Source organism: Schistocerca piceifrons, chromosome 2 (genome assembly GCF_021461385.2).
Source record: "Schistocerca piceifrons isolate TAMUIC-IGC-003096 chromosome 2, iqSchPice1.1, whole genome shotgun sequence".
NCBI lineage: Eukaryota > Metazoa > Arthropoda > Insecta > Orthoptera > Acrididae > Schistocerca > Schistocerca piceifrons.
In genome coordinates, this window is record NC_060139.1 from 437,121,249 (window position 1) to 437,148,959 (window position 27,711).

General features: G+C 37.9%; 1 protein-coding gene across 4 annotated transcripts in view; it reads left to right on the forward strand.

Moving 5' to 3' along the window:
* LOC124775065 (uncharacterized protein CG7065-like) overlaps window positions 1-22,565 on the forward strand; it is a 71,030-nt gene extending 48,465 nt beyond the window's left edge. Inside the window, exons 9-11 of one of the 4 annotated variants that reach the window (XM_047249866.1) lie at window positions 12,759-12,804; window positions 18,274-18,464; window positions 18,623-22,565. In XM_047249866.1, coding sequence (XP_047105822.1) covers window positions 12,759-12,804; window positions 18,274-18,464; window positions 18,623-21,747 — 3,362 coding nt within the window. In that variant the 3' untranslated portion in view covers window positions 21,748-22,565. Of the gene's footprint in view, window positions 1-12,758; window positions 12,805-18,273; window positions 18,465-18,619 lie in introns of all 4 variants that reach the window. The other 3 variants (XM_047249864.1, XM_047249865.1, XM_047249867.1) reach the window with 3 other exon arrangements.
* The last annotated feature ends 5,146 nt before the right edge of the window (window positions 22,566-27,711 follow it).

A 27,711-nucleotide genomic window follows, 5' to 3' on the forward strand; every position in this document is an offset into this window, starting at 1 on the left:
CATTGTTAAATGTCACCATGACACAGTGCTATGTTTTTAGATAAAATAAAATAGGCTGGGTTGATCATGAATTTTAAGTAAAGATACGGCTTGGCCAGTGTGCATGCTTCATGAGAAAGGCAGTGTTATGCTGTAGTTTGGGGCATTGTGACTGAGGGGGAGTTACATGCTCATTGCAAATGGGAAACATTTGCCGTTGTTCTCCTATGCAGAGGAGGACTGTTAATGCACAAGGAATAAAGATTTCTGAGAATATTGTAGTCAACTTATTTATAAGACCTACATGCTCCCCAACGTCTTCTGTTGCCTGCGCACAGATCTAAAAGTGTAGTATAACCAGCTGTACTGGTAGTTTGAAAAGAGCTGCAACTGCTCTGTGCACACAAGTTTTACGTGGTCAAGTTGTAGCAACATTTTTACGTTGGTTGCCATTTTTTTAATGGGTTATCCAAAGCATTGAGCATTGATTTAAGTGAAATTCTGCATGCTTTTTGTGGTTAAGGATATTGCTGAGTACAAAATTAATTGAGCTACTTGCATAATGATACATTTAGGATTTGTAATAAAAGGTGATTGAGAATGTACAGAGTTTCACATGTCAGAACTTAGCTTATGAGAGAGTGCATATGTACCTGCAGCCTTTTGAAGTTTTTTTTGCATGTATGTAAGATATTGAATTAAGTACTTTCTGGTACGACAGATGCCACTACCTGTTCAGTATAGTTCACCAGAGACAGTATCACACAATAAGTATTGTGCTGAGATGTAACAAATATTTAACAGTGTTTGTAGGTTAGTACTTAAAATAAAAGCAAACAAAAACAAACCTGCTTTATCTGGTAGGGGGGCATTTTACTTGGTGTCTGTATCAGTTACATATTTTTTGACCTTTAAATAACTGATGGTTTATCGTTCTTTCAAAATTGCTCTACATTCTTTCTGCACACAGCTAATTTACTTGTATTGTTAGAATTTTATTATTCCTGCTCCACTATTTTCTATTCCTTTACAGTAGTTCGAATTTAATTCAGGAAAACTCATTACCTGGGTCAATGTAACAAAATGTTGACACCTATCTATTTACAGAGATACTATCATATAATAAACGAGGGAACATCTTTTGTTCCGTTCACTATTGTCAAAAATCTCTGCTACGGGTACTAACCAGTTGCAGACAAAGCTTACAGTCGGTCACCTAACAGTTGTTTCTTTGTGCAGCAACTTAATTTTGTGCTATAGAATGTCTGAAGACTGCAACAGAAGTGTGCAGGAAAGTGTGGTTGCTAAATGGACAGTTCAGCAGTCTTCTCACATTTTGTATGGTCAGATACATGAGTCTGCATGCTCAGTGGTGGAATATTTCAAAAAGGAGAGGGACAATAGTAAGACTCATTGCCTCTGACATAGGTAATCAAAAAACTGCAGACACTTTGAAGAGTCATAAAAATGCTGTTGTGAACGTTTTTAAGGAACATGTCAGCTGACATTACGGACAATGATTGCAAGGCAGGTAGAGAGATGCTAGGGAGTGAAAGTACAGATTATGGAAACTGTTTATGCTACATAGTGGACCATGCCATCTGTCAGACCAACAGTATAATTTTTGTTCTACAGTGAGCCGGTGTGTAAATTAACTACACATCAAAGTGCCGTACTATCTGTGTGGGAAGTAAAGATTTATTTAGAAATATCGCAACTTCTGATTCAGAAGCTGAGAAATTGTTTACTAAAGTTTACTTTGTATCAGCTATGGGGGCAACTACACAAATATGCTGGGAGATCATCGGAACTTTGTAAGTGAAAATAAATGTTGCCCCCTTTTTTCCCCCAAAACTTTGATGGCATAGCACACATTTTTGCTATGAAGATTTGTATAATTGAAAAAATAAACAGTTTTACATCAGTCATCAGTTGAAAGGGCCTCAAGGTTCATGCATGGAATAGGTCATCAGTTATTTCAGAAAGCGAACTTCTGAATGAGCACAGATAGCCATTAATTGATGAAAGTGAAAACACTTAAAATATAAATTTTACACACAAATGTATTTGAAGAGAACAGTTCACTGCTGGCTCGTTGCTGATAATATTATGCGTATTTTGGTCATATGACGTATTATGGAAAAGGGCAGGAAAAAGTTGTCCATGATACTTGTGCTGAATGGCTTTTTAGTAAAATCATTAGTTTCTCTCACAACAGCATGCAATATGTTTGCGTTTAGAGGGGTGTGTGTTTTGATTGAAAACATTTTAGAATAAGATCTCTTGTATTTATCTTGCAGGCATACAGTATGTGACAGGATTATGTTGATAGTATTTGAATTAACTGCGAACTCTTCTCCAAAGAATCATCTTGTGGATGTACCATGAAGCAGAACCAACTGGTGAAAATATACAAGGACAAACAGGAATTGATCAGTCCCAAAAATTATGGCTAATGGGATTGAACCGTTTGCTTTTAATAAAATAAGAGTATCTGTAAACAGGTTTGATTTAAGGGACATGTTTCTTAAGACAGATTCTCCACAGTGGTATGAAAATGATGTCAACACACTACCCCTAGTTATTAAATTAAAAGTTTTAAATTATCTGGCTTAGACAGGTGGGAAGCTCATAGAGCACATTAATAAAGAATGTTAAAAAAAACTATAAGTACTTCAGGTTGTGTCAGAGTATTCCTAAAATTTTCTAGAGCAAATAAGAGCCTTTGCAGAAGAATAAGTACGCTTAAAATGAAATGCAATTTTCACATCATATTTGCATAACACACGTAGTAAATAGTAGGTTTACTTGTTGTATTGTTAAAGTTAATGCAGCAATATGGTATTAATAATTAAGCTGAAAGTAAAAAAGTATTTCGTTAACAATGTTCTTGTGAACAGTTTTTTTAAAAGATGGTAAACAAGATTTTATGCTATTCTGCAATTTTTCAAATGTAGAGCCACCACTTCCTCTTTTCGCACTGAGCCAAAATCGCGTGCAACTCTCTCTCTCTCTCTCTCTCTCTCTCTCTCTCTCTCTCTCTCTCTCTTTATTATTTTATTCAAAGAAACCAAACTCTCTCTCTTTATTATTTTATTCAAAGAAACCAAACTAGGGGGTACCACAAAGAAACAACCAAATTTGAAAAGTAGGAGCCTCTGTATGTTTCATATTTTATTTTTTGAAGAAATGTGAAAACCAGGTTTGCATAAAACTTTTTTACACTACAGTACAGAAAATGATTAAGAATTACCTCAAACTGTCATTAAATCAGCTTCATAAATTAGCAGATAAAAAAGCAGTGGCTGCTCATTTTGCTTGCTCAAACAAAAACAAAAAACAACTTACCTTGTGGTAAGTACATGTTCTACAGTTAATCAAAATGTTGAAGAGATAAGCAGATTTCTCTTTTTGTTGTCTGAAAAAATGTATGTATTACATACAACTTAATTTTTATGGAAGTTTTATAATAAAAAATTCTACTACTACTACTAAAAAAAGAAAAAAAGAGAAGAAAAAAGAAAAGCTGAGCAAGACTGAGGTGAGAACAGAGGAACTAAAGTGAAAGAGAAGAAAAAAAGAAAAACTGAGCAAGACTGAGGTAGGAACAGAGGAACCAGAGTGAAGAATGAGGCTGGCCAAAGTGAACGGTCAACAATTGTGCCTGGGAACGAGGCTGACCACAACCAAAGTGGTTGACCAATCCCATTAACAAGACTGACCATGACCAACATGAATGGTGAATGACCTTTCCTTAGAACTTGTTACTTGGTCTTTCTGTTCACCATAGAGAACTGTTCCTTTGGACCTGATCATTCATGAACTATCCACCACTAGTTAGAGCCCTTGGTTTCAGGCACGAAAAAATTAATAAACATAATATTATTACAGGGAGAAGTGATATTGTTGGATGACATTGTCAATTTTTAAGAGACATTGTTAAAGTGGCATTTGAAGATGTTGTGTGGTTCATTGAAACGTGGATAAATGGTGGTTGTTTCGCCAGAAAAGACTGGATAGATGACAGTGTATGTGGAAGTGCTACTGTTCCTGTGGGAAAGAGCACAAGAATTATTGCCTTACATGCTGGAGCTTAATCTGGTTTCATACCAAACTGTCTCCTGCAGTACAGATCAGGGAAAACAAGCAAGTACCATGAGGAGATAAACCATGATAATTTTCTGAAGTGGCAGCTGTTGCAAAATTTACATTGACCATCTGTCATTTTAATGAAAATTGCCCCATACCCATCAGTTGTTATACATAAAGATTGAACGATGGCAATGAGAAAAGCCATTGTTATTGTGTGGTTAAAAATCACAATTTGTGTAAATATTATTTCGTGGAACTAGTGAAACAAAATAAGTCTGTTTCCACAGTATGTTTTTTATGACGTGGCTAAAGAACACAGTCACAGGGTTCTTGGGATTCCACCATATCCCTGCCACTTTAACTCCATCGAAATGATTTGGATACAGAACAAACATTATGTGGCAACAAATAATAAAAGCTTCAGTGTGACAGAAATTTAGAAACTATTAGAGGAAGCAGTGACATATGGAGTAACGTGTGTCACACAGAAACAGTTGTTAAAGAAGCCTGGAATGGTGAAGTGTGAGTAGAAAGTAATGTTGAAAATATAGTAATATCCTTGGGTGATTCCAGTGACTCATCCACGTACTAATTTAGCACAGATTTTGAAAGTTTCTAGGAAGAAAGTGATGAAATAAGTGGCAGTTACCTTTTGCTGCAATTTGTCTTTGTTCTGTGTTTGTAGATATTGCTTGTGTTTCATATTTTAAAGGAATAGCATCTACCACATTTTCATAATAAATCTCATCTCATTATTAAGGAATACCTGCTGCACATGTATGACATACTGCATGTAATTTGCAGTGATTGGTAAGTACTTAAGCAGTTTATATTACTGTAATATTGCCAGTTATTATATTCAAATGAAAGGCATATTTTAGCTCTCCTTTCTTATTGAGTATACCAGCAGAATGTCCTGTTACAGATAATAGGAAAATTGTGTCATTTTCCACACTGCAGTGCGTTCGTTAAGCAACAAGGATATGACAGTTCTGTAATGCAAACTCAGTACTGCACATTAACAGGAAGCGTGAGAAGATAGTCAGTGTGGAACCGCCCAGCTGATGCTGTTACAACTGTACTGCTCATGCAGGCATTGGCGAACCAACATCACCATCCCCTTCCAACTGTACTTCACAGACAGTCACTTCATTTTTCTGATCCAGATACAGTGACTGCACAGCAAATGACCTAAAAGAAAGAAGTTACCCTTATACAGCAAAATCAAATGAAATGTTGTTGTATTAAAACATAAGTTCAAATGTTCTTCTGTTGAAAGTAGCAGCACCATTGTAACATACACACAAACGTTGTTGGTTAGCCTATGAGAGGCATGAACTGACATTTATTTGTCCGTGGCTCTTCAGTGTTTAACAGGTGGGAACCACAGAACTATCTAGCATGGTAATTGGATCATCATTATTAGCTTTGCTTGTGGAGTTTACAGTAGTTGAGCAGTGATAACTTTGTGGTTGAGTGCCCCTAACCCATGAATACACTGGATAGTAGTGATGACCCTATACTTGTATCCATGCTGACATATGTGGTCAGTTATGTTCTGCATCAAAGCATATCTTACTGAGTGGTTGTGACAATCTCCCCAGCAGCAGAAAGAAGAAACTACAGGGTGCATGTAATATGTCCAGAAGGTATTACTTATTACTAATAGTGAGATGAAATTTGTAATGAAAATATGTTAGATGTTATTTCCTAGATTATCAGTATCTATGCTACAGCACATGGATGAGTCATTAGAATTGCCCAAGGATATAATTATGTTTTCAACATTATTTTGTATGGGCTAATTTAGCTATTGTGACCACAGATCTTATTCTTGGCAAAATTATACTTTGGTTCTATCACATTTATGTCAGTAATAAGCCATCAATGTGAACAAATAATTACGTTGCAGAATGTATATAATGGTGACAAGAAGAGTGTGTTGTTTCTTATTCTAAGTCAGAAGTTCAGTTTTCTTTGGTGTGGCTGATAATGAATCTGGTTCCTGGCAAGGCTGGACTGTACTTTGTTTCACAGAACTAGCAGTAGACGACTTATTCTGTTGATTGTCATGATACATATAATTACTGAAAAGCTCCAGGAGGTAATATCTCCTAAGTGTGAGGGCTACAGGAAAACTATACACATGGCTGTTGGTCATACTGTGCTATTCCTTGACTCTCCCACACCTGCGCAGGCCATTGCTCAACCCACTGGGATACTGGCTCATTAGTTTTATGTAGTGAAGCTCATATTTGCCACTTCTGCCAGGCATGAAATTAGAATGATTATTAAAGTTCTGAAAGACAAAGCCATTAAGCCAAACAGAATTTATCACCAATTGAAGGGAATGTATGGAGAGTGATATATGGATGTGAAAAAGGTCTGCAAGTGCTATAAGAAATTTCACATAGACAAAAGAAGCAAGAGATATTGAGCTCCAATAAGACCATCACAAAGTCTGAATAATAGTGCATCAAGAGCATGTAATCTGTCTTAATGATTTGCATTTTAGTTCCTAGTGTTTTGTAAAGCATCATTCATAAATAAATTACAATATCAATAGGTGTGTGCAAAAAGGGTTCTGAAAATGCTCACACATCAGATAGTGACAATGCCTTCTCTTTCAATGAATTTCTTCGGAGTGCTGTGTGGTTGAGAAGGAAAACTTTGTAGATCTGATTGATTATTGAGGGCGATGAATCCTAGACATTCCATTTCACATGTGAAACCAAACAGCAGTCACCTAAGTGATGGCTCTCTCTTCATCCAGACTATGAAAATCTAAACAAACACTGTCTGCCAGAAAAGTCATGACAACTGTGTTTTGGGATTGAATAGTGTTATTTTTGATGTACTTTAAGGGTAAAAGGTGACAGTTACAGTGAGATACTTAAACAAGTTGAGGGGTGATACGAAGCCAGAGATGAATCTTGAGTGCAAAATCGCACTCTGCATGACAATGCCCCCACCCCCACCCCTCAGCCCCTCCCATTTCACATCACCACTTGTTTCCTAAGTCGAAAGAACGTTTGGCTGAATGATGCTTCAGTGGCTATTTGAGGTGCAAGATGAAGTGATATGGGGTAGTGAGCTTGTTTCAGCATAGGCATGTAAAAGCTGCTCCAGCATGTACATATGAGGAAAAACAGATGAACATTCAGTCTTTAAATCAATTTACCAATAATTGAAAATCGATGTTTCTGATTATTTTCTCTGACAGCATTTATTAACATCTAGGTGGTAAGGATACATGTCTCCGCTAAATATACCTATTGTTACATTTCTGGCAACTGTGTCCTGTTGTTCATTCATTCATTCCTTTATTCTAGCGCAATTTAAAATGCAGTGTCTTTGATAGAGTAATTTTTATGAGTGTGTCTTCGCAAGCCTTGAAGTCCACTTCTCTATGACAAAAGCTGTGAAGTTTCTGCAGCGTTACTATTTCATTAGATTGTCCTTCGTATCGTGGAAATTGCTGTCTAAAAAGTCTTATCCATGTCATCAATTAAATAAATGAGTATGAGGATGTCACTTCCTATTATTATTCAATGATAGTACTCAAATCCCAGCCTCTATGTATCATGTCCTTTTCGATGCACGTCCCAAGTCATAACTGTACTCAACTTCAGCATCTTGCAGTCCTACTTTTATCCATGTCACTATCAATAAATTTGATTGTAAAAACAGCAGTTAGCTGCTCAAGACTGTGAGGAACTATTTGCTTATCAACTTTCTGTCCATAAACTGTAAGGTAACAGGAGCACTACTTTAGGGCCTGGAAAATTATCCACCCACGACCAACTTAGTTTCTACTAACATAGGTGCAGCCATTATTGCTTTGTTGGATGGTGGTACAGCTGCCAATATGTGTGTAATACATATAAAAAAAGCTATTAGCTTTATGTTCATTGTCAATTTATTTTACAGCTACCGGTTTTGGTAATATAATAAGCCATCATCAGGCCATCATCAGGCCATCTATTCTAGATAGTTGCTGAATTTTTCAATGACTAATGTATGTACAGCATATATGAAAAGTAACCATCCTTTCCAGATAGGTGGAAAGAATACATTGAAAGCCTCTATGAGGGTGAAGATTTGTCTGATGTGATAGAAGAAGAAACAGGAGTCGATTTAGAAGAGAGAGGGGATCCAGTATTAGAATCGGAATTTAAAAGAGCTTTGGAGGACTTACGGTCAAATAAGGCAGTAGGGATAGATAACATTCCATCAGAATTTCTAAAATCATTGGGGGAAGTGGCAACAAAACGACTATTCACGTTGGTGTGTAGAATATATGAGTCTGGCGATGTTCCATCTGACTTTCGGAAAAGCATCATCCACACAATTCCGAAGACAGCAAGAGCTGACAAGTGCGAGAATTATTGCACAATCAGCTTAACAGCTCATGCATCGAAGCTGCTTACAAGAATAATATACAGAAGAATGGAAAAGAAAATTGAGAATGTGCTAGGAAAAGTAAAGGGATGAGAGAGGCAATTCTGACGTTACGGCTAATAATGGAAGCAAGCCTAAAGAAAAATCAAGACACTTTCATAGGATTTGTCGACCTGGAAAAAGCGTTCGACAATATAAAATGGTGCAAGCTGTTCGAGATTCTGAAAAAAGTAGGGGTAAGCTATAGGGAGAGACGGGTCATATACAATATGTACAACAACCAAGAGGGAATAATAAGAGTGGACGATCAAGAACGAAGTGCTCGTATTAAGAAGGGTGCAAGACAAGGCTGTAGCCTTTTGCCTCTACTCTTCAATCTGTACATCGAGGAAGCAATGATGGAAATAAAAGAAAGGTTCAGGAGTGGAATTAAAATACAAGGTGAAAGGATATCAATGATACGATTCGCTGATGACATTGCTATCCTGAGTGAAAGTGAAGAAGAATTAAATGATCTGCTGAACGGAATGAACAGTCTAATGAGTACACAGTATGGTTTGAGAGTAAATCGGTGAAAGACGAAGGTAATGAGAAGTAGTAGAAATGAGAACAGCGAGAAACTTAACATCAGGATTGATGGTCACGAAGTCAATGAAGTTAAGGAATTCTGCTACCTAGGCAGTAAAATAACCAATGACGGACGGAGCAAGGAGGACATCAAAAGCAGACTCGCTATGGCAAAAAAGGCATTTTTGACCAAGAGAAGTCTACTAATATCAAATACCGGCCTTAATTTGAGGAAGAAATTTCTGGGGATGTACGTCTGGAGTACAGCATTGTATTGTAGTGAAACATGGACTGTGGGAAAACCGGGACAGAAGAGAATCGAAGCATTTGAGATGTGGTGCTATAGACGAATGTTGAAAATTAGGTGGACTGATAAGGTAAGGAATGAGGAGGTTCTACGCAGAATCAGAGAGGAAAGGAATATGTGGAAAACACTGATAAGGAGAAGGGACAGGATGATAGGACATCTGCTAAGACATGAGGGAATGACTTCCATGGTACTAGAGGGAGCTGTAGAGAGCAAAAACTGTAGAGGAAGACAGAGATTGGAATACGTCAAGCAAATAATGGAGGACGTAGGTTGCAAGTGCTACTATGAGATGAAGAGGTTAGCACAGGAAAGAAATTCGTGGCGGGCCGCATCAAACCAGTCAAACATCCTTCACACCAGCTTATGCACACATGACTTCAATATATGTCATCAACCAGAACACAACTCCATGTCACTGTTGTGTTCTAGTTGCTGATGTGCACTAAAATCGTGAGTTTGTAAGGTTGTGCTAAGAGTGGTTATTTTTCTTGTATGATGTACATGCCTTTTGTTATGGAAAAATTTAGCCACTATCTAGAATAGAAGGCCTGATGAGTGCGTATTATATCACTGAAACTGGTAGCCTATAAAATAAATTGGCGATCGATGATCTTCACGACTGACAGCTTATTTGATATTTATTTATTAGTTTCCACTCTGTTTCTATGGCCAACGACAGTTGAATTTTTGAGTAGCATTTGTTGAAGCAAGAGACATTGTCGGTTGGTTGTCATACAAAAGTTTCAATGTGGAGTTGGGGTTGTGTTTAAATTTCCAGCAGTCTTTGAATACGAATTTTTCTTGGTTTACTTTAACATTTGGAATCCAGCCAAATATTTATTCAGTTGTTTTTGTGATTTAAAGTATTCTGATTGCTTCACTTTCGTATTTCAAATTTAATTGAATTTTTTTTGTGCTATGCTGTGAAATGTAAATTTGTGTAAAATTGTGGGTGTTGCACAATAAAGAAATAACATATGCTTTGGCATTGTTCATGGAGATATTAAATTTACACTTGGGTGATGTACAAGCTTGCAAAGGTGTGCTTAATAGCTGGAGCTGGTATCAGTCAGCAGTTGATTGAATGGCATCATCTTGATCCAAATTCAGGATAGCCAAACTGATCCCTAAAGTTTTATTACTTCTTGTTAGTTTCTCAAATTTTGTGGTATACATTACTGTCAGGATCTGATCTGCAAATTGATCCATTATTTATGACTGGAAAATAAATTTATTCCTTCCACAACTGCTTTCTCATGGCACGACAGCTTTTGGATTATCCAATCCCATTCTCAAGTAGATGCAAACATAGCTCATAAGGCAATGCAGAATCCTCATTACAAATCAGCATTAGCAGTAAACGTTCAGAATGTGGTAACTTTGGTGTGTTTGTGTGGATGGCCTTGCACTTTTTATTTATAGTCACGTGCATTTACGTAAAGGGCTTTACTGCTCAACGTACAATGAAGGAATGCACATGTGCTGCCAGAAAGACTGTACTATTGATGGATACTACAAGAAGTATCAGCAGATATCTCTTGCAATACTCCAATAGCTTGTGGTTTTGTTCTACACTGTAAGTTTATGAGTTAGTTTGTTCATGAAACAAATGTGTTGCATTTTTAGTATTGTTGAGCGTATGTATGCATTTGAATACAGGATTGGTTCTCCCAAAAATGGTCATGTAGTGAAAAAAGTAATGGTGGAAAGAATAATTTCATACAGAATAATAGTTTTATCTAGTACAAACATCAGCACCATTGTTATGATATGCCATTATTTCAAAGTTTCATTTCGTTTTAAGGTCAAAATGGCAGCTGAGACATCAGATTCTTTTGTTTGACTTTCGTAGTAATATTGTATTAATGAGACTTCGATGTATAATCTCTTCAGCTGTTCTAAATATTTATGTGAAGTGATGTTGGGTTTATAGATTTTAGATTCTTAGCCAAGAAGATATTTGAAAGACTTTTACACATTTTATGGAAGGAAATTAGAAAATTTTGAAATGTGATCTTTCAGCAATTCCTTTGCTGTAAAGAACTTATTTCATGTTTTATGAAATACGGAAATCTTGACTTCTCCACTGAAGATGATTTAGTACATCAAATGAGATGATTCAAATCAGGTAATTGTCATATCTAATTGAAATCCTTCTCAGTTTACAGCTGTGTCATAAAATACTTAAAATGCTAGAATGCATTTTATAAAATGACACAGCAGTACAGCCGGGAGAATTTGAATGAGATTGACACGGGTCACAGAAGACTGTGTATATATCCGAGTCTCATATTCTCTTCCATTTCCTGTAAATTTGTGATTCTGACTCCAAGATAACGTACATAACAAACATTATGTCCACAAAGCGTTACTGCGTCTGATGTTTAAGTGCTAAAATGTAAAACAAAAAAAATTATTATTATAGCGATTCTCCTAAATTGTGTTCCAAATTAGGCTGCCAGTACTATTTCAGCAAACAGGTGACAGTTCAACAGTTTGTGCCTTTGGAGAACAGTGGAGGCCAATTAAGAGGTGTAATTCAAAACAAAAGTGTTTTTATTTATTTTTTTTGAAGGAAACTACCTTTCATTAATGGAACTATCGTGTTGAGGCTCAGCTTTTGCTACAAGTATCTGTTCAGTACGCAAAAGGAATTAAACTGTGCAAGGGGAATACATTATGCGACAATCTTAGATGAGCTTTTGTGATATTTCATGATTGCTCGTCCAGTATTGCCATTTTAATGTATGATCCCATCCAGAATTTGATTTGGGGACAATTTGACAATAGTCCGGACATAGTGTAGAACCAGCTGTGTGTTTACATACATTTGAAATTCTCTCGCAAAGGCCAGCAATTCCACATCATCGAATCCAAAGAAGTGATTAATGGTTAACAACAAAGATGGGAGAAAGAAGTACTGATGCCCTGCTCGAAAAGAACTTCAACAATTATGAAGAATTTGCGAAAGAGTTACGCATGGTATGTACATCAAGTGGTATTATACATCATGGTTTGAAATTATTTTACAGAAATTTAGCCTATTGGGTTATGTATATTGAATATCCATGTATGAGTATTGTTTCCAGAGTGGAGCTTCTTGTCTTATAATGCAGATTGTGTGTGTGTGTGCACGCGTGTACGTGTGCACATGCGTGCATGTGCTTTGATGTGCATGCACACACACGCACTCACACACATCGAGATTTGTGCTCATTAATTGGAAGTGAAAACTGAAGTTATTATCATGGGTCATAACAATTATGTTTGGAGACAAGTCTAATATATATATGTAGAACAGTGATCTATTAAACGTTTTATAAATGGCTTGGAGAAGAAATTGTAATTTATGTATGTCAAATTAGTAAGTAGATTTTTAGATGTATTTAAATTAATGTATTGGTTCCAGATCTCCATGTGCCATGGGATGACAAATCGAAAGATGGTGGATTGATGTGAGTATTTGTTATATACATACTTTTTTTTTTTTAATTCTTGGTTTGTGGCAACCAGTAATGAAGAAGTTATTTGTGTACATTAATTGTATTCTTGTCTTCATTCTTACCTGTTGTTTCGTTATTGTTACACACACACACACACACACACACACACACAAAATTGTGGTGAATGAAATGAAAAAAAAATTACAATGCTTCTGTGAATTTGTGATTACTTTGTGACCTTTATATTACTTTTCCTACAGTGTGCTGCATTAAAGCACATTTTTCCAAATTAAGGAAACAGTTACATGTTTGACACATTTCTCCATGTCCAGTCTATGCTGTCGGATCTTTGTCTTTCCGTCTGTCTCTGGCCCTTCTTAGGTTATCTGCAAAGTGAGGTGTAACCGGACTTACATTTGTAGGAGCAGGAGCAAAATCCAAATGCAGCCACTGTGATATAGATTTCCACATTATTGTTGTCGCTGCCGTTGCCGTCGTCATCATCGTCATATCTTCAGTCAGAAGACTGGCTTGATACAGCTCACCACAATAATTCAAGCCATTTCATCTCTGCATAACTACTGGAACCTACATCCATTTGAACCAAATTAGTGTTGATTTCCCATAATTTCTCTAATACACTTTTTAATGTTAGGGTAATTTCTTCTGTTAGGTCACAAGCAATTTGTTACATATCTGTGCATAATCGTTTTGCCTCTGATGCCCCCTTATCATCACCCAACCCACCTCTTTCGTCCCATCCCCCCCCTCCCCTCCACCCTCACCACCCAAGCCCCTCACACACACACACACACACACACACACACACACACACACACACATTGCATGTGTCACTATCCACTGTAGTTTTGTGTTTTAAATAATGCAGTATAATCAGCTTTGCAGTAATAGAAAGGTATGTGTATCCATGTAGCATGGTCAAGATTTTATTGCTCAAATTATAGGAAAAGAGGTAACAAAACATTTCTTCCCATTGTTGATACGATATTGCATAACATTTATCAAATAAGTTTAACAACACAATAAAAAGTCTGTATTTTTGTGCCTAGTTGTCATGCTGCACCTTAACGATGAGTTGTTTCCATTATAATTGATCGTTGTTACTGTGAATAAATAGACCTGCACTTGTATCGGGGAATACTGTTATTTGTACTTTATATATTTCTTGAATAAATCTTTTTAGCAGTTCAGAATTATTTTTACACTCAGGGGGCTAGTGTTTCTATCCAGTGCACCTGCAGCTCCTCTTTCTTGTATTCCTATATCACATACCTGTGGCCTTTCTCCCAACCGTCAGCCATCTTTCCCCAAACCTCCCTCCCATTACCCACCTCCTTTCTCCCATTACCCATTCCAAACACCACGAACCCTCATCTCAGTCTATGTGCCAAACTGCAATACAGGCATTGTGTATTCAGTGAGGGCAATGTGCGAGTTGTTTTCTTTTGTCCTAAGTTATTTAAATTCTGCCAGAACTTTCCATACTATATCCGTACCAGATGCTGAGTGAACACATTTCAAATTTTAAAGTGTTTGTGAATGTGTCAGTCAGTCAGTATCATTGATATTTGCCTCACCTATTTTATAGTTTGTGAGCTGTTGACAGAAATGAAGGTGTAAAAGGAACATTGTATACATGGATCAGTCACCTACTGGGCATATCTTGGAATAATGACGAAAAAAAAAAAAAATAAATAAATAAAACTGATTCACCTTGGGAGGCTTGATTGTCACAGATTAGATACGGTTTAGAGCTACCAAAGGCATGTCTTTATTTTATTTTAGGAGGCAATTCTCATCCCTCTCCTCAAACCAGGAAAAGACCGCACATGTCCCAGTAGTTATCGGAGTATCACCTTGACGAGTTGTGTCGGAAAGACCCTGGAACCGACGGTTAACTGTCGTCTGGTCTGGCAACTCCTCAGCCGCTCTCAATGTGGATTCTGAAAATTTCGGTCCACGGTCGACAACCTGACCCTCCTAGAGGTGGCTATTCAGCAGGCTTTCCTCCATCAGCATCACTGTATCGGCATATTCTTTGATATCAGTAAGGCATATGATACTACTTGGAGACACTGTATTCTTGCACAACTGCATCAATGGGGCTTTCATGGCCACCTCCCCATTTTCATTCTGTCTTTCCTGTCTCAGCGGTTTTTTTGGACCTGAGTTGGTAACACACTGTCTGATCGATTGGAGCAGGAGTGTTTTAAGTGTTACCCTCTTTGCCATAGCCATCAACAGTATAACATCTACAGTGAGGAGTCCAGTAGAGTTCTCCTTATTTGTGGACGACTTTACTGTTTTCTGTTCCTCCTCCAGTGTTGCAACAGTGAGCCGTCAGTTGCAACTAACAGTGCGCCAGTTAGAGGAGTGGGCTGCAAAGATGGGTTTTCAGTTTTCTGCCGATAAGTGTATTTGTGTTCATTTTAATCATTCTTGTCGTCTTTTTAATTTGCCTACCTTGCATATGGGGGACACTATCCTACATTTTAGAGACACGGTGCGGTTTCTGGGCCTAATTTTTGACTCCGGGTTGTCATGGTTGCCACACCTACGAGACTTGAAAGCCAGAACCCTGAAGGCACTGCACATCCTCAAGTGCCTCAGCCACAGGTCTTGGGAAGCGGGCAGGGCGCATCTCCTCCAGTTTTATCGGGATTCAACTGCCCACAGGTGCTTATCAGACCAGTCCCATACCCAGCCTCTGTGCTGAGGCCGGGGAACCACCACTTACCATCCGGTGGCAGCTCCAACCTCGCCTGCTCACCATATTGTTGCTCATCCGCTTCTGGACCATATTTTTTCCCACTGTCCCCAGGCAACGATGCCGTTTGGGACCCATGTGCAACATGTGCTGGAGTCCCTCGGTGTGGAGTCTGTACGACCCCAAATCCAGGGTTTTAACTGCCTGCCACTCTGGTTACTGGAGAGGCCCAGAGTGATTTTAGATTTGGTGCAGTACGAGAGAGATTGCACTCCTGCCACCGTTTTTAATGCAACGTTTTCTGCCATTTTAGCTGAGCACTGTGACTATATAGCTGTTTTTACAGATGGGTTGAAACGGGGATTCCATTGGTTGCTCTGTTGTTTTTCCAGATCGTATCCTCAAGGTTCGACTGCCTCAGACTTTTACTGTCTTTTATACAGAATTGTCTGCAATCTTGCGGGCACTGGAGCAGATGAGATGTTCTTGCTGTCCTAAATTTCTTGTCTGTTCCAATTCACTAAGTGCCCTTCACTCATTGCAACATTTGTATCCAGCAGATACAAGTCCAGACCATCCAGGGTGCCCTCCTCCAACTATACAACTATAACGATTGGGGAAGGTGGTGGCTTTCTGCTCGGTTCCAGGGCATGTCGGCATTGTTGGGAACGAAAGGGCAGATCTCGCAGCCAAGTAGGCATGTCTTGATCCCAATTGTTTCGGTGTGCTATCCCCCTGCACGCACTCACCTCACTGTTGAGCTTTGAGTCATGTGTTGGTGGGAGGATGAGTGGCTGGAAATGACTGACAGTAAGCTGTTTGGTCAAGCCCACAACACGTGTGTTGTGGTTGACTTCCTTACAGCCCTGTAGACGGGACGAGGTTCTCCTCATTCGGCTTCGGGTAGGCCACAGTCCTATGATGCATGGCTACCTGCTCCAGTGAGAGAACCCTCCAGTGTATGGTGCTTGTGGTATCCGGGTCACTGTGCACCACATTTTATTGGATTGCGTTTTATTTTCTGACCAGCGGGCCGCGGCTGACTTTCCAGCAGATCTGCCATCTCTTTTAGGAAACACTCGAATGAATGTGGTTAAAGTTTTAAAGTTCTGGGACTTTTCAAATCTTTTTACAAAGATTTTAGGGAGAGGGTCTTAATTTGCTCACTGGGTGACAAACTCGCACATATTTTATGTAAGTGGCCAGCCAATGACAATTTCCTGTGGCATTCTTGATGCTCCATTTTCGTTTTCCTTATGTTTTGCTTTTTTATACAGAATTTTCCTTCTTTTCCTGCTTTCTCTGCGTGTGTGCTTAAGTTTTGCTAAGTCTATCCACATTTGTTTCTTTTAATGTGTGTCAGGGCACTGATGACCGTGACGTTGAGCACCCGTAAGCCCCAACACACACACACACACACACACACACACACACACACACACACAAAATAATAAATCAGTACTTGAAAATGTGCCTAAAAAAGAATGGAAGCAATAGATTCAATGAGATTTAAAATATCTCATTTCTGTAATCCAGAAAAAATGTACTTGCTAGCTGAAATTGGGGAAAGCAATGAAGAGCAACAAAAGCTTCCCGGGGAAATAACAAGAGTATGAAAAGGGCAACAGAAGATGGGTGGTCTCAGGTTTAGTGAGATAGGTATGGAGGGTATATGGAGAAATGATATGTTAGATATGTATTAAGTGCAGTGAATAGCAAGAGTGTATGCAGTATCTTTCATGTTTTCAGTTTTTCTTTGATTTTCTTGTGGCTGGATACTTGAGACTGTACCAAAACACTTTCCTCATGTTATTGTTATATATTCCAAAAGAAATTTACTGTACTTGCTAGTGAGCTACACAGTTTTTGAATTGATTGAAAAAGTATTGAGAAATATGTTGAAAGTATTATAGATGGGGCTATAAGTATGGAGTCACAACTTGCACTTTAGATTGCGTAATATTTTATAGATACCATTGGCAGGAGGACAGTGTAATAACATGCTGGCCAGTTTTGCCAACGAAACATTTGGCAGTTTGATACATACATTTGCATTAAAATGGAAAATTATTCCATGGAAAACAGTTTGTAAATGAAAAACAACAAAAATTTGGATGTTCTACAGTGTTAATTTATTTAATTAATAATTTTTTATGACAGGGTAATTGTCAGACAATTTTACTGGATGGTACAGCCTTGTAAGCCAAGAACAAGTTAATTAACTAAATTGATATTGTAGAATATCCACATTTTTGTGTTTTTCTTTTACAAGTACACAGTTTTTCCACCAAGCAATGATGAAAGAATCAGTTAACTGAAGAGTTAGAATGGTAACTAATTTTATTTAGAATTTGGTGAGAGATGACTTTTAGTTCGATAAAATTGACTCTCAGATAATTAAATCCTGACAACCATATAGAGAAGACTATGCCCCCACATTTTTTTTTCCCCTCCACTCTCTCCCTACAATATCCACATCATCCTTAAAAATATATTCCATCAGAGGTATTAAATATTTAATTTAGTGGTTCATGAACCCGGTTTATCTTATAGCTTAGCAAAAAACTGGTTCAGAGCCCTCATTGTATTACTCCACCTCAACCCCCTTTTTCTCAACACACAACCACCACATGAGCACACACAAACTTTACCTGTTCTTAATAATCATACGGTTAATGTTGTCTGTACAGCATATATTGTGCTAATACAGTTGTTAGAAAGGGGAAGTTACTTTAATCTATATGTTCTTGCAGTACTTTCAACAAAGGGAAAATAGCTGCTGCACATCTAAGAACTCGAGACATTGAGAGCAGCTTTGAGAAGAAAGAAACCTCAGTGGCTGGTGCTAACAAGAACCTGAAAAGACATTCAAAGGAAGAAGACACCACACCTAGAAGATCAGATAGATCGTCAATAGAACAACGCAAAAGTTTAGAAGTTGGAGGTTAGTCTGTCATTGACTAGCTACTTATTTGAAACCTGTTAAAATTGTTTTGTTTTTAATAATGAATGTTATTGATTTTCTTATTTGTTTCATCAAAGACTTAATTATAAAAATAAATATATATATATATATCTTCAAATTCAATTTGTTTTCAGAAGACGATGTTGATGCAGAAAATAAACCAAAGAGTTCACTCTCTTCAATTTCGAGTACATCTATTTCCAGATCAAGATCCCGATCAAAATCAAAATCGAGGTCTAGAAAGAAAGCAAGAGCTCGGTCAAGATCTTATTCTCCATCAGTTTCAAGACCTGCACACGCACCAAATTATAGAGAAGGCAGGCTAGAAAGTTCAAGGTCCTTCCATAGACGAACAAGTAGAGGATCTCCTGTACCGTTTTCTAGGCACCGATACAGACGATCTAGGTCGCATTCGAGGTCACGGTCTCGTTCACGGTCACGACCTAGGCAGAGAATTAGATCGCACTCGAAGTCTCCTGTCAGATCACACCATCATAAGAAGGAGACTCCTCGGTTATCACCAAGCCATAAAAGATCACCGAAAGAGGACCCAATAGCTGATGAGAAAAGTAAGTGGGATACATTTCGCCATGAAGTTGATAAAATTGACCGAGAGGCAGCCAAACTTTTAAAATTTCATGAACAAAATCCAGAAAAACACCCAATGTATCCAGATGAATGGAAAAAATTTTGGAGTATAAGATATAAAGAATTACAGGCAGAAGGAAAAGATCCAAACAAACATAATTTTAAACCTGAATGGATTGAATTCTGGAACAAAAGAATGTTATTTTTGCATAAGGAAGATGTAAAAAATAAAAAGGAACAACTGAAAAAGAAATTAGGGCTTCCAAAAGAAGAGCCCCTTCCAGTTACCAGCATAAAAAAGAAAGCACCACTCCATGCTAATAAAGATGGAACAGTTGTGTGTGCAGACCCACCAAAGAATGTTGTAACTGTAAATGACAAGATCCAGTCAAAGTCATCAAAGCACACTGTAAGTACAACTAAAAATATCAGAAGCAGTCACTCTCCTATGAAGGAGACATCTAAAGATAGGGAACCAGAGATGAAAACTAAAATAACTGAGAAAAAAGTGAAAGAGAAACCTAAAGTACCCAAACAAGTGACTGAGGAAATAATTGTAATTGAGAAGAGAGAGGAGAACAGAAAACCTGATGTGATTAAGAGCTCAGACGAAGCGGAAATAGTGCCAATTTTACGTCTTCTTACAGCAATGGAATCGCAATTAGGTTCCCTTGGCCCCAAGATTAATAATCTAATGGGAAAAGCTTTGTCACTAGAAAAAATTGAGTCCCATTCAGCAGATTCCCTCTTAACGGTTCCTGAGAATATTGTATTATTTGAGACTGTTAAGGAGAAACTCAAGGGTCAGCTTATGGCAGGTATAGTTGAAAAAAACATGTTATCAGCGACACAGACATGTCTTGATCTGTTAGTAAATGCCTTGAAGAAAATTGATGATAAGATAATCAAAACAGCACCTGTTTCACCTGTTCTGAAACCTTCAGTTGATTTTATGAAGCCAATTGTGGAAAATGTTCCTGTGGCAGAAGAACCAAAACTTGTGGCTGTTCCAGAAGTTAACCCACTGGACAAGGTGGCTATTGCACAGCAGATTGCAGCAGCCCTTGTGGCACAAGGTAAAACAGATGTCACTCAGGAAGAGTTAGAGCAATTAATAAATATTTTCACAGGCATGGCACAGGCTTCGAAAGGTTCTGGCTCAGTCGTATCTACTGCTCAGTTTGTTGCAATGCAGCAACAGCAGCAGCAGCAACAACAACAACAGCAGCAGCGGCAGCAGATGGGTGGAGGGAGTGATCTCATGAATCCTCAAAATCCTGCTGTAATGATGATGTCAAATATAAATACCGCCTCCAAAGAACCTGCTACTGCATTACAGCAGCTGTTGTCTGTAGTGACCTCCAAACCATCATCCTATACTGTTTCTGCAAGTGGGAGCTCTAAAGATAATGTAAGTGGTTTACAATTATTGCAAACTGCATATGATGAGCCAAGGAATTCGCCCGTAACAAATAGTGTTGTTAGAGGTGACAAACAACGTAACATTTCTTCCCAGGGTGCTGGTATGTCTGTGGATGAGAAAAAACAGCAACCCAGTGGACATGATAACAGAACAGGAAAAGAGATAAGTTACTTGTCAGAAGTAGAATTACAAACATTGCTTCAAAATTTTAAAGATCTTTCAGCTCATGAACAGCAATGTCTAATAACATACTTACGCAAACTAGAAGAAAGTGACCCAGTTCGAGTAGAACAACTAAGAAAATATGTTGTTATTGAGCCTCCAGTGAAGAAATCCCCATTAAATACGGCTTCTAAACCTACGCCATCACCAGACAGATTTCAGATCATTGCTGGCAGGAGAGGAAGACTTTCTCCATTTTCGCAGAGACTTTTTAGTTCAAATTCTAATGTAGAGGACAAAGAAAGTAAGAAACCTACATATGAAAAAGAAACAGAAAACAAAAATGATGTAGATGATTCTGATGAAGAGTATACGTACGAGGAAATATATGCAGCAGCATCTAAGAAGGTTAAAGAGAGTGAAGAAGCAAAGGCAAAAGCAAAAGAACTTGAGAAGGAAAGAGCATCTGTAAAGCACAGTGAGTCATCTAGTTCTGTTACAAATAAAAGTGATGACCCTGCCAATCTCCTTAGAGAGACAAAAGCAATGATTGCTAATTTAATGGGACAGCTTCCTTCCAAGTACCCAAACAAACATAATGCAGAACAATCTCCAAGGAAAGATATTTCTGTGATAAAATCAGCTATGAAAAAAGACAATCTACAATCACCTTCCGCAAGTGCAAATGTAAGCAATATATATACTGTAAATACGCGGTCATATGGCGGTCGATATGACTCTAGTCAGTCTACCCACCATTATACTGCAGAGGATACATCAAATAACATGGCTCCTATACAGCAGCATTACTCTCATTATCAGCATACAGATTATTCTGCATCTTATGGCACACCACAAGGAACAGACTTCTCAAACACAGTCCAGTATCAGAGTAACTACGGTAATGAATATAGCAACAGTTACAATAACCAACCCCCTGTAACTCCTAGCCAGGAATATTCCAGCTATAGTGTACCTCCTCAAAATACGTATGCGGTGGATGATTATAATCAGTATGGACAGACTTCTTACCAAGAGCAGCGGACTGATTATTATCCCTACCAAGGTCAGAATCGTACGTACTATTAGTCCACTTAATTTGTTGAGTGGGTGCTGAACGTCGAGGCACTGTAATATTGCTCTTCATTTGTGAAGATGGAGTTCAGTTCAGGTGAAAGCAAGTTTTTCAGCTGATCTATGCAGAAGATTTATACTGATGAAACAGTATAAAATTATGTGTTTGTCCATTTCCATTGACAAAAGATTATTGATAAAAGTAATCTGTTAAATAGAAAATAAAAGCTGCATTGATGGTACATCTGTTTGATATTGCGGACAATGATGTATTATCATACATGTTTCTTCTTTCTTTTTTTCCTTTTTTTTTAAAAAAAACAAACAAACATGTAATGCAAAAAAAATTGTCAACTTCAAAAATAAATGTATGTAGAAATATATTGTGTTGTTTCCCCCAATTCTCAAATGTTTGAAAGACTTTAGATGTTTTTATTTGTTTGTCATTGTAGAATTTAAAGGAGCACAGTTTTATGATTTCCCAGTTGTGAAAGTTTTCTTTCTAATTCTTACTGCAGTGTAAGGATTTTGTACATAATAAAATGATTGTTATAGTACTTGAAGTTACTGTCCTTCTTTGTAAATTAGAGGTTTTTGTCAGTACTAAAAATGTGATGGTGAATGATATATGTTTTGTAATTATTATGAAAACTTTACATGGTTCAACATAGTGATAGTTGGAAAATACAAATTGTTCATACTGCTATCACTCATTTCTCTTCTATTTCTTTTGTATGGCAACACATCAGTATGACGTATAAAATGTCACACTCATGTTGTCAAGAATGAAACTGTCTTGCTGTATTAGTCATTTAAGTGTCAACTTCAAAGGAATCCTATATTTACTTGCTTACATGCCGTGTGTTTGCGTGTGCGTGTGTGTGTGTGTGTGTGTGTGTGTGTGTGTGTGTGTGAGAGAGAGAGAGAGAGAGAGAGAGAGAGAGAGATGCTAATGTTTTATTTTACAAGTCAGGTTGTTTTTCAATCTGTACGACTGTACTGTGCTCTCCTGTTGTACGTTGTGCATGATTGATTATTTGTTTTGACTGTGTTGTACAGGCAGCCTCTGCACCTGCTAACTTTTTGTTAAAGCTTTGATTAATTTTACAACTTTCTAGGCTTTTTTTTTTTTTTAGTGTAATAATTAAAACTATGTGTCCCTGTGTGACCCTTTAATTTTCGTCATGTGTTCGAAAGATTTGAATTTTTGTGCTATCTTAGAGTTTTGTTAACGGAAATTCGACCACTTATAGTTTTGAATAACAGTTAAAATCTCACTGCTTCCCTAGAAGTGGCTACCTGTGAAAGCAATCATTTGTATTCACATGGCTTTTGGTTCTGATACCGGCTATTTGGACAATAGTAGTTCACAATATTGGTTACATGTTATTTCAAATTACAATGTGTTTTTCAGCAAGAACTACAGTGTTTAGTTTCAGTTATAAAAATTTACCTATGCTGGATTTCATACAGAACCAGTTAACCAAAGAAACAAAGTTAGACTGACATTGCTGTTTTTTCATATTCAGTAACAAATAAGGCTCCCCTAATGTTTTTAACCAAATTTAGGGCATTTTTCAAAGTAATGCACAAAAATTCAGGTCAAATGAATAAAAAGGAGGAAATGCAATAATTGTGGCCAATATAGTGTTAATAATAATTTATTTTCAAATAATTTACTGTACTACTGTGAGAGGTAACCATCAGTTTTTCATATACAAACAAATTTCCCACATTTTACTTTGCAGATGATAGTACAGACTCACTGGTACTTGAGCAGTACTTTTTTGCAGTGTGCATTTGCTCTAGAAGTTGTTTAAATTAAGTATCAAGATGTAGAAGTCCATAAAAGAGAGGGTAACAAATGTTTGTATTAGCCTAGTAAAAGCTTTCTTAGTCTGTTTTTTTCTTTTGTCCACAAAGCTTTAATTATTGAGAACACACTTTCATCAGATGAATTAGAGCCTGGAGCAGCTACTGAAAATTCAGCCAAGCATCCAATATGCAGGGTGTGTCAAAAAGAATCATTCGATTTTAAAAACATCTTAACTATTATGTTGGCAGGTCCATAGACACACAAACAAACACAAACATACACACAAAATTCAAGCTTTCGCAACAAATTGTTGCCTCATCAGGAAAGAGGGAAGGAGAGGGGAAGACGAAAGGAAGTGGGTTTTAAAGGAGAGGGTAAGGAGTCATTCCAATCCCGGGAGCGGAAAGACTTACCTTAGGGGGAAAAAAGGACAGGTATACACTCGCACACACGCACATATCCATCCACACATACAGTCAGTAAACCCTCAGAAGAAATAATCACATACAGTCAGGTCCAATGACCTTGGAGGCCAGTAATGTAAGGCTGAATCATTTGGTCTAGTATAACCGATCCATCATTCAGTAATCCTTTGATTTAAAATTTCGGCACTTCCAGATGAAAGTGTGGTGGTGCCGCCCCATCCTGCTGGTAAATGATGTCATTTAAATCAGTCTCGAACTGTGGGAAAAGAAAGTTCTCAAGCATATTGATATATGTGCTTCCTGTTCTCAAGCGTATCGAGACATGTGCTTCCTGTAACAGCGTTTCCGGAAAAGAAGAACAGACCATACACCTTTTCCAGTGAAAGTGCACAAAACACATTAAATTTTAGGAGACCCTCTCATATTTTACAACTTCATGTGGTGGTTCTGTACCCCATATTCTCAGATTATGATGGTTCACCTTTCCATTTAAATGGAATGTCACCTCGTCACTAAACACTAAGCATGGAAGAAAGCTGTCATCCTCCGTCTTGTGAAGAACGAAGTTACAGAATAGCGCTAAAAGGAATCCATTAAACTTCGGTTGCATGATAAATCAGTCAAATCTAAAGGCTGTAAATTCAACTAAATACCTAGGAATTACGATTTTGAACAACTTAAATTGGAAGGAACACACACAAAATGTTGTTGGGAAGGATAACCAAACACTACTTTTATTGGCAGGACACTTAGAAAATATAACAGACCTATGAAGGAGACTACCTACACTATGCTTGTCTGTCCTCTTTTAGAATACTGCTGCGCTGTGTGAGATCCTTACTAGATAGGATTGTGGAGGACATCGAAAAAGTTCAAAGAAGAGCAGCACGTTTTGTATTATCACGAAATAGGGGAGAGAGTGTCACTGAAATGATACAGTCGTTTTTCGTTGTGGCGGAATCTTCTCATGAAATTCCAATCACCAACTTTCTCCTCCACATGCGAAAATATTTTGTCGACACCAACCTACATAGGGAGAAACAATCACCATGATAAAATAAGGGACATCAGAGGTCGTACGGAAAGACATAGGTGTTCGTTCTTTCCGCACGCTATACAAGATTGGAATAATAGAGAATTGTAAAGGTGGTTCAATGAACCTTCTGCCAGGCACTTAAATGTGATTTGCTGAGTGTCCATGTAGATGTAAATCTCCACACATTGTTGTTTGCCAACTTCACAAAGAGCTTGCAGTAGCTGAATTTTGTATGGTTTAATGTGTAAATCATCAACGCAACACGACAGATGGACATCAGGGGCATGCTGAGCTGTCGAGCTGCACGACGAACGGATTTTTGCAGACTCCTTGTGAAACTATGGCGGATGCATTCGACATCTGTGTCTGACACTCGGAGATGGCCTGGCGAATTGACTTTACACAAACAACATGTTTCTCAGAATTGTTTATGCCATCGTCTAATGCTCTGTGCTGTAGGAAGATCCACACCATACCTAGTACCAAAGTCACTTTGGACAGTTATTACTGACCCAAACTGCACAAAACATAGAAAACGAAATGCTTTCTGTTGTCCTCACACCATTTTCACTAGAAGTGAAGTGGGCACAAACTGCTGCTACCTAGCAGGAACCACATAAAACTCGATAGTTTGCTCTTTCCAACAGTATACTGTTCACGCCCATATCTCAAATAACATAATAGTTAATATAATGGAAGGAAACATTCCACGTGGGAAAAATTATATATAAATACAAAGATGAGGTGACTTACCGAACAAAAACGCTGGCAGGTCCATAGACACACAAACAAACACAAACATACACACAAAATTCAAGCTTTCGCAACAAATTGTTGCCTCATCAGGAAAGAGGGAAGGAGAGGGGAAGACGAAAGGAAGTGGGTTTTAAAGGAGAGGGTAAGGAGTCATTCCAATCCCGGGAGCGGAAAGACTTACCTTAGGGGGAAAAAAGGACAGGTATACACTCGCACACACGCACATATCCATCCACACTGTATGTGATTATTTCTTGTGAGGGTTTATAAAAGACTCTGTTTATGTGCCTCCATTACCAACAACAATGAATGAACTGAGACACCGCATAACAGAAGCTGTGGAAGCTGCAACTCAAGACATACCTTCTGCAGTGTGTGAACAACTTGAATACCACATTGACATATGCCGTGCATCTCAAAGGGGGGCATATTGAACACCTACGAAAAGGTATGAAAAAAAAAAAAAACTTTTTGAATTCCCCGTTCATCAAAAAACAAAGTTCATTGTAAATGTTTATTCGTTTCAGAAACATAGACGTGCAACATCTGATGATTCCTTTTGATGCACTGTTTATTTTAGACACACTCGCTGATTGTGAAAATGAATGAAAATTTCATACCATTTTTCACTGACTTTAACATTAGATTTCATATTTCAGTCCAGAAGACAGCTTTCACAGTATTTACTTACACAACAGTTCTTGAGAAACAGTTCTACCCCATCCACAGTGAAGTTCATGACACTAGATTTTACAAATCTATACAATTCTTGAATGCTAATCTAAGTTGACTTTTTTATTTAAGGTGGTCTACTCCATTGGCTGAAGAGGTTTCATAAATGGTTCACACCATTCCCAAATATATTCGTATCAGAGGCAGCTGTGGTGATACTGCTGAACTGAAAGTATCACTAACTCATCATATTCAAACTCCTGTAACTGCTGTTTTACTACAGAAGTTAAAATTCAGATTTTACATCTTCTAGTTTGTTAAGTAAAATATTCATTTTGTCTGGAAGTCCAATTATAATAACATTTTCCATTTCAGTGCACAGAATATTATTTGAGAAAATACTTAAATGTCTTGAAAGGAGCCCAAGGGTGATACAAGAGAACAGATTTTTGAAGAAATTATTTTGGATAATAGGACATTTCTCAGTGGACAGGAAGTACGATTTTAATGCTTCGCAAATATCAATGATTCTTTCAACAGAAGTTAGAAATGATAACCATGTGGTTTTACTATAGTGTAAATGTTTCTTATATCCTATTTCAGTCAACTGGGAGAAGGATTCTACTTTGTTAGCATGAGCAGCATATATGGAAATGTTGGTGTATTTTACCACAACTAACAGAATGGTTCTACTATGTTAACATGGGCAGCATAGATATGGAAATGTTGATAGATTTTACCAATTATGAGATGAGTATCAAGGGGTAACCTGAATGAGATTTTCACTCTACAGCGGAGCTTGCGCTGATATGAAACTTCCTGGGAGATTAAAACTGTGTGCCGGACCGAGACTTGAACTCGGGACCTTTGCCTTTCGTGGGCAAGTGCTCTACCAACTGAGCTACCCAAGCACGACTCACGCCCCGTCCTCACAGCTTTACTTCTGCCAGTACCTCGTCTCCTACCTTCCAAACTTTACAGAAGCTCTCCTGCAAACCTTGCAGAACTAGCACTTCTGAAAGAAAGGATATTGTGGAGACATGGCTTCGCCACAGCCTAGGGGATGTTTCCAGAATGAGATTTTCACTCTGCAGCGGAGTGTGCGCTGATATGAAACTTCCTGGCAGATTAAAACTGTGTGCCGGACCGACACTTGAACTCGGGACCTTTGCCTTTCGCGGGCAAGTGCTCTACCAACTGAGCTACCCAAGCACGACTCACGCCCTGTCCTCACAGCTTTACTTCTGCCAGTACCTCGTCTCCTACCTTCCAGG